Source organism: Populus euphratica, unplaced genomic scaffold (genome assembly GCF_000495115.2).
Source record: "Populus euphratica unplaced genomic scaffold, PopEup_1.0 scaffold870.1, whole genome shotgun sequence".
NCBI lineage: Eukaryota > Viridiplantae > Streptophyta > Magnoliopsida > Malpighiales > Salicaceae > Populus > Populus euphratica.
The window spans coordinates 30944-38980 of record NW_011500732.1 but is presented as its reverse complement, the minus strand read 5'-3'; the positions used below and the strand labels follow the sequence as shown (position 1 = coordinate 38980).

At 30.1% G+C, this 8037-nt stretch overlaps 1 protein-coding gene across 2 annotated transcripts; it reads left to right on the top strand.

The window, feature by feature from the left end:
- The first annotated feature begins 383 nt into the window (after positions 1–383).
- Positions 384–6289, top strand: GCR1 (G-protein-coupled receptor 1). 2 transcript variants are annotated; one of them, XM_011013395.1, is made up of 9 exons: positions 385–691; positions 983–1014; positions 1117–1286; positions 1471–1565; positions 1907–2008; positions 2092–2148; positions 2608–2751; positions 3441–3511; positions 5714–6289. In XM_011013395.1, exons 1-9 carry the CDS (start codon positions 521–523, stop codon positions 5817–5819), a joined length of 948 nt encoding a protein of 315 aa, XP_011011697.1. In that variant the 5' UTR covers positions 385–520; the 3' UTR covers positions 5820–6289. The 2 variants fall into 2 exon arrangements, with proteins under 2 accessions (XP_011011699.1, XP_011011697.1); XM_011013397.1 differs by lacking the exon at positions 1907–2008 and having other exon boundaries at positions 384–691.
- Positions 6290–8037: the final 1748 nt, after the last annotated feature.

Below are 8037 nucleotides of genomic sequence, written 5' to 3'. Positions count from 1 at the left end.
AAATATAAAAAAATTCTTAGTTAACAACTCTAAATTTATTGATTCTTGAATTAAAAAAGTAATTTTATTACATTAAAAAATTAAAAAGAATATATACACCCTTAAATAATCTTCTAATGACCAATGAGTTAGATTAAAAAACCCAAAAACCCCTAAATTTCTTAAATTGAAAGTTTAAATTTAAATCATAAAAAAATATTTTTATTATAACAATCTACCGCAATTTGTTTCTAGTGTTGGAGGGACTTCAATTGAGAAAACATTTAGATCAGTTATCCAACTGAGAAATGGTGAAATCTCTATGCCATTTTTTTTTTTAATCTCTATGCCTTTTTTTTAATTAAATTATAGCAATGAATATAAAATAAACTAAATTCTACTTCGCCCATGTAGTGTCTTCATTCCTTGCCCAACGAATCCAAAACACAAGAAAGATGGGTGAGCAGGTACTGGAACGGACTAGTTAGGAACAAAAAGAAAACTTTAAAACCCATCAAATAAAAAAAAAAAAACAGTGATCATGGCGATGATAGGGAACCTTACGGCTCACCAGCGTTGGATTCTGATGGCGGTGAAAGGAGGAGCGTCAAGTCTGTCATTCTTAGGGTCGAGCTTTATCGTTCTGTGTTATCTCCTTTTCAAAGAACTCCGCAAGTTCTCCTTCAAGCTCGTCTTTTACCTCGCCCTCTCCGTAACCGTTTTTTCTCTCTCTCTCACTCACAATTTTTTGTTACTAATTTGCTTATTAGCTAATGGTAGTGGATCTCACTGACTCGTTTGCTTATTAATTATTAAATTGATGGAGCAAAATTAAATTAATTCATCTTCATCAGTTGTCACCTTCATTTAGTTCACCTATTTGAAACCCTAGTTTTACTATTTTTTTCCCACAGAACATATATATATATATATATGATCCGTAGTTACTCTGTTTGTTTAATACATTATATTAAGAAATGTATGGGATTTATGCTCATTGCAGGATATGCTTTGCAGTTTCTTCAGCATTGTTGGGTACGGTTTTTTTCTTTTTCTTTTTTTAATTTATTTGTATAAAATTTGCTTGCTTGCTTTCTTTATTCTTTGATATATATACATATATATATGTAAGTGCAGGGATCCATCAAAAGGATTCTTCTGTTATGCACAAGGATACAGTACACATTTCTTTTGTGTAGCATCTTTTCTTTGGACTACGACAATTGCCTTTACACTTCATCGCACTGTTGTTAAACACAAGACAGATGTTGAAGATCTTGAGGCCATGTTTCACTTATATGTTTGGGGTATGAATTCTTGCTCTTTATTATATGTTTTCTTGATTCTTCTACTCCTGTCTATGATTATTGCATCTGTTGCTGTCTTAAACACTTTCTTTCTGCAATTCAAATTAACAAGGTTTTCATTCATACTAGTGGGCATTTCTTTTGCCAATGGAAACTGAATTTCAAGTTGGATTTCTTTTTACAGGAACTTCATTGTTTCTGACTGTAATACGCTCCATTGGTAATGACCACAGGCATTTAGGTGGATGGTGTTTGACACCAACAGGGAGAACAAGAAAGGTAAGCGCATAGGAGTTTGCTGTGGAAAATCATTTTATTTTATTTTTTTCCTCACCGGGATTTAGTCATTTATAGTTGGTTTTCATGATATAAAGTTTTTTCTTCAAGATGCGGCTCCATACTTGTATTATTGTGCCCTTTACACATCAAACAGTTCAAATCATTTCATTGTGAGTGCAATATGGGTACTATCCTTAGATAATTGTGGATGTTAAAGTGGTCTTAGACACTTGATGAGATAAAGAAATTTTTTTGAAATTTCTGTTTTGTTTCTAGTGTTATGCAGAACTCATGCTTATTCTCTGGTAAAACAAATTATGTGCACCTTTCTACTTCTGCAGGCAGTTCAATTCATAACATTTTATGCGCCACTATGGGGTGCAATTCTTTACAATGGATTTACGTATTATCAAGTCATACGCATGCTAAACAATGCAACACGAGTATGTGCCCAATTACATTTTGTTTCTTTTTCTGGATTGTCTATTTGTTGAGACAGTGTTTACACTGTATCTGGAAATTTCAGATGGCAGTAGGAATGTCAGACCGAGCATATCAATCTGATGCAAGGGCAGACAAGAAGGTATGTTCCCAGTTGCTAGTATACTGAATTAGAATGTTTACATCTGTTAAAATAAAAGATATGAAGAGGAGCTTGGATTTCTTATTAATTGAATAACTAGTTCACTCCATGTGGTTACTTAGCTTCCTATGGAACTTATAAAACCTTTTTCACTGCTTTGAAGAAAATCAATAGTATAACTCTGATGCTGGAGAAATTCAATGCTTCTTACATATTTTCTCCAAAATCATGGTGATTTGACCTTTTTCAGAAACTTCTTTTCAATAATGTTTTGTTTTTCTGCTAACATTACTGTTAAGACCAGGTTTCTTAAAAATCAAAAAGTTGAAATGTGCTGTGCTGTGTTCTGGCTACCTAACTTCATTGTCCCTCTTTTGTCTTTTCTTCATTGTTAGCTCAAAGTTTTGATGGGGACATGGTAAAAAATGTTAATTTCCCTTGTTCTCTTTCATTTCATAGGCAATGAACCGGTGGGGATACTATCCACTCATCTTAATAGGATCATGGGCTTTTGGCACTATCAATGGCATTCATGATTTTATAGAACCAGGCCACAAAATCTTTTGGCTCTCTGTTCTTGATGTTGGGACAGCTGCACTTATGGTAATTCCAATAATAATCAATTTATTCTTTCTTTATTTTCTCTTCTTCTATATTTCTAGAAATTGGACGCAACCTTTATGTGTAAATTGGGTGATTGTGTCTCTGCAATGATTTTTTCTTCATTTTGAATATATATATATTGGGAACATAATGTAACGAATATATATATATATATTTTTTTTTTGAGTTGGGCAAGTAACAAGGGGTTATAGGACATCTTACTGGATGGGATTACAATTGTTATTTTAGCTATTGGAATATTCATCTGTCTTGCAAAGTACACAATCAGATAAATACTTGTAAACATGACATGAAGAGCACATGGCCAGACTGACTTCTTTTATGGGCAAATGGGCAAAATTATTATTAATATGCATTTATAATTTAGATAGCAAATTGAAAACTCAGTCTGCTTTTATTGTTGATGGCGTTTGGGATGTTGCTGAGGAGTGAGGACTCACTCCCCTGCCTCTAATCCATTATTGTGGATTGTTTGGAAAACCCTTGCTGATTATAGAATTCATTTATCTTCTAAATGATTAGTAAGAAGATATTGTAGTATGTCACTTGGAGAAAGAGCTTTTCATTTATCATTATTGTGGATGAAATGTTTTATCCATTAATAGAATAGTTTTATTATTTTACTTTCACAGAATGTTAACGTAACTAATTCTTTGCTTTTGTTTTAGGGTCTTTCCAACTCAATAGCATATGGCCTGAACTCTTCTGTGCGGCGGGCAATATATGAGAGATTGGATCAGTAAGTGGCAACAAACTAAGCTTTTTATTATGTATAAAGAAATGGGGTAGGATTGTCTTCAAATTCTTTCTTCTATGACCCCATTTTGATGTGACTACAGCTAGCTAATGGCCTACCTATGATGGTTTCAATATATTCAATTTCAATTGCAAAGCATGCAATTTCAATGCATACCATCTTCAGTGTGCAATGATCTTTGTGTAAATTCTATATGCTTTAACACTAATTTTTCTCCTAGTGGCAGTCCAAGACATCTTCAGTGTGCAATGATCTTTGAGTAAATTCTATATGCTTTGACACTAATTTTTCCCCTAGTGGCAGTCCAAGAGAGGGGGGGGGGGTGAATTAGACTTAATCAAACTTTTAGAATTTGAAAATTAGAAACACTCAGAAAAGATTAAGTGTAAAAACAATAGTTATATGTAGTGGATAATAATTGGTATATCGATGAACAGAAAAACAGGTAAGCAAAGACAGGATGAAATGATTCATTGGTACATTTATAGTCTACTTATACAATGAACACATAAATTAAATTAACAGAAAAGGTTATCAATTTGAATAAATAAATGAAAAAAAGACAAAGTAAAGAGAGAGTAGGGATCAAGAACAGCTAACACAGATTTATGTTGGTTCCTTGTAACTTGTGAATACTTTAGTCCTCAAGGATCTTCCATGAGAGCTACTGAAGCTCACTGATTCAGATTTCCTTACAACTCAATCTGCACATCACTACTATTTTTCTTATTGTTTTTTAGAGGCTGTTTGTTTTTGTGTTTGTAACTGCTTTTGGGTGCGTTTTAAAAGTACATTTGGCTTGAAAAATCATAAAATTGATATTTTTTTAGTACTCTCCGATGATTTTAATATACTGATATAAAAAATAAAAAAAATATTTTGATATACTTTTAAGTGAAAAGCACTTTTGAAAAATAATGTGCACCACTAAACACACACTTAGTGCATCCAATATACTTGCACCCTTGTAAGATACCTCTTTAACTCACTATTATGGAGAATAGTAGCTAGTCCTTGAATAAAATATATCACGAGGTTCTGCTCTTTCTTTTTCTATAAACAGAGTATATTAACTTATATTGTTTTTAGCTAATAGCTCATTTTCTTCCTCCACTTCTCTGCATTTCAATCTTTTTTGAAACAAAGACTATATAGGGTTCAAGAGTATAGACATTGAGGAAAGATCTTTGCTTGATAAAGACACATCTGTGGGTAGATTCTATTTGATTTTCTAATGTTTCATAGGATTTTTTGGCCATTTATAAAATTATTCCAACAGATAAAAAGATTTCTATAAATAATCCTGCTAAAATAGTATTTATCTGACTTGAAAAGGATGCAAGGCTTGGCTTCTTCTTTTCCTTTTATGAAGAGTGTAACAGCTCTTCCTTTCCTTAACAGGTCTCCAATCAAGTCCGCAATATTAATTCCTCTTTCAAGAAAGATCACTTTGTTGTTTCTATCAAGAACAATTCTTCAAAAATGAAATCCTGTTCCAATAATAGAAGAATAATACTTTTCCCATCATGCAGAGAATATCTTGTATTTTATAAGACACTAGAATATGCAAACTATTTTTTTAGCATGTCCAAAATAAAGTTTCCTTTGTGATAGTATTCCACAAAAGCCAATTAGTCATTTTGATATCAAGTTCTTTAAGATACAGTTTTCTTTCCATCTGAAAATCCAAGAATGTCATGCACAAAAGAAAGGATATTCAGGTTGGACTTTTATTTTCTTTGACATGAAGATAGACAAACACATCTAAATCCACAACAACCAAGTCTGTTACGTTTTGTAATTTTATCCCAGAATTAGAACATCTCAAGCAAACCCATTACCATATAATGTTATTTGCTATCATCAAAACACATAGGGTACAACTCTAATCTTGGACTTTAGGTCACACACGTCAAGCATTCTTGCTATACAATGGTTGAAGGTGTTGGCTGAAATTTTTTTTTATCAATAGACTACTATCTGATGATTAGGATGTATGGCCCAACAAAAGTAGAGTGAAAATTAGAGAGATGGTGGGGAGTCTGTGGTTCCAACTTATTCTATATTTTCCCGCTGTTTTCTTCCATGGTCATGCTCTCAAAACTGCTTTGCTTTGCTGTTGTTGATTTTGTACACATCTTTTCTAAATTTCTAATGATTTGCATAATTGCATTTCTTTCATAGGGTTTGGCCAGAGAGTCTTCGGAGATGGTTCCCTGGCAGTTTAAAATCTAGAGGTCAATTTCAAGAGAGCGAACTAGTCTCATTGAGGATTGAAGATCAGCATTAACAATTTGGCCATTGTCCAGAATCCAGATTTTTGTTTGCAAAAACTGTGCTCTCTTTCCAAATTCTTTCGTCATTTTTTTCTCTGAATTTGGGTGGGATGGAATGAATAACAACGATGGATGCAGCTTGTGGAAACTGTAACCAAGTCCATCGGATTCATTTCTTCTGAGCAGAGCCAGTGATTCATGTGTATCATCTGATATAGCCCTGCATTTCTTCTTAAGACTAATGTGGGCAGTAGATAAATTACATGTTGAGCTGAAGTTTTAGATGCATGAAGCAGAGTATAAAATGGCATCTTGCTAGAAAAAGCGGAACATCACGTGAAGTTTTTCGTTGATTGTTGTTGAATAGTAGGAATATTTGTGTAATCGGAGACGCTTGGGTTAGGAATTGTTTGCTGTGCCAACTTGTGATTCTTTCTGTATTAATACATTTCTCCCATTAGAACAAAATGAATATTTTTTTCAGAGAGATCATGCATGAGGCCGTGAGGGAAGGCCATACGCACCATAGCAAGCTGGAATTCGATCGAATATTGAGGGGCGGTGTTACAAATAATGTTTCAAAAAAATTTAATTTTTTTTTAGTGATAATTTTTTATAATGGATATTTACATATTATATTTGTATTATATCTATATTCTAATTATTTATCTGGTAAAAAAATTAAAAATTTATATTTTATTTATTTAATTTTAGATATTTATATGAATATTTATTATTAAGTATTATTTATTGTTCAACATAAAATAGTGTGTATATATATATATATACATAGGTGGGGGTTTAGTTTGGGATTGAATTCAACTATATCTATATTATATTTATTAACATCAAGTAAAGTAACTATTTGAAAGATATATTAATTCAAGTCAAGTTACTATTTATTATATTCAAATTTATTATATTCAAGTTAAATTATTGTTTTTAATTTTAGCCATTTGTATTAAAAAAAATAAATTATTCAAACTATTATTAACAAAAGTTAAAACAGATTGTGCTTTTATTATGCATCATTTTACAAAACATTATTTATTATAATACTTTTTAGTTTTATTTTTTAATATTTAATTTATTAAAAGTTAAACTTTATAATTTATTACAATATTTAATTTATTAAAAGTTAAATTTTATAATTTATTATAGGTTGTTTTGTATAAGGTTATCACAGTTTTAAGACTTGTTTCATGCATTTGACTAGTTAATCTAATTGATTCAAGTTTTTATTTAATTTTATTTTTTAATATTAGATTAATTAAAAATAAAATTTTATCATTTTTTTATTTTTTATAAAGTTATTTAAGTTTTATAATTTGAGTTACATGTTTTATGAATTAACTTAAATAAATTTATATTATTTTATTATATTTTTTTAATTGAATAATTAAAAGAGATAGACGGACAATTATAGAAAACGCATATATTAGGTGTTTTTCTATTCATATTTAAAATTGATTGTAGTATTTTTTTTAAAGTTTTTTTCATTCAAAAAAATATATTAATAATATTTTTTTATTTTTTTTAAAATTTTTTTTGAGATTAGTATATCCAAATAAATTAAAAATATTAAAAATATATTAATTTTAAATAAAAATATTAATTTTTTTTAAAATATTTTTCAAACAAAAATATTAATTTTTTTAAAAATATTTTTCAAACGAAGTAAGAATAGTACAGATTTAGCGTTTGCTGGCAGCTCCTTTTATCCCCTCTTATTCTCATTGTTTCTCTCTCCAACGTGTCCTCACTCTTCGTTTCACTCAAAACTGGTAAAGTTTCACATGCCCATTTGAAAAGAGATTCGTCCTTTTTGTTTTCATAAATGAAAGCTCGGAACTTGATGATCAAAATAGATGTTTAGTTGTGATGTTTTCAAGGCCAAAACAAAGATGCAGGTTGGCTACGTTACTAGCTCAATTCAATTTGCAGAAGTTTGTGTCTTCTCTTAGAGATATGGAAATGCTATTTAGAAGAGCTGGTAATATGGCTTTTCCAATAATATAAATATAGTTTTATTTATTTATTTATTTATTTATATTCACTCCAATAATTTTTTTCAAATAGTTAAATGTATTTTAATATATTTTATGTATAATTATTTTAATAATATAATATCATCTTGTTAATTTAACGAGTTTAAACAGAATTTGAATAATTCTTAATCAATATAATATTAAAAGATAAAATTAAAAAAATAATTTGAGTTAACTCAAATAA

Excerpts from the sequence above, each read along its gene's own strand:
- GCR1 (XM_011013395.1), top strand. The coding sequence starts at position 521 with ATGGCGATGATAGGGAACCTTACGGCTCACCAGCGTTGGATTCTGATG. Across the intron at positions 1,015-1,116 it reads AGTTTCTTCAGCATTGTTGG|GGATCCATCAAAAGGATTCT; the intron begins GTACGGTTTTTT and ends ATGTAAGTGCAG. Across the intron at positions 1,287-1,470 it reads GTTTCACTTATATGTTTGGG|GAACTTCATTGTTTCTGACT; the intron begins GTATGAATTCTT and ends TTCTTTTTACAG.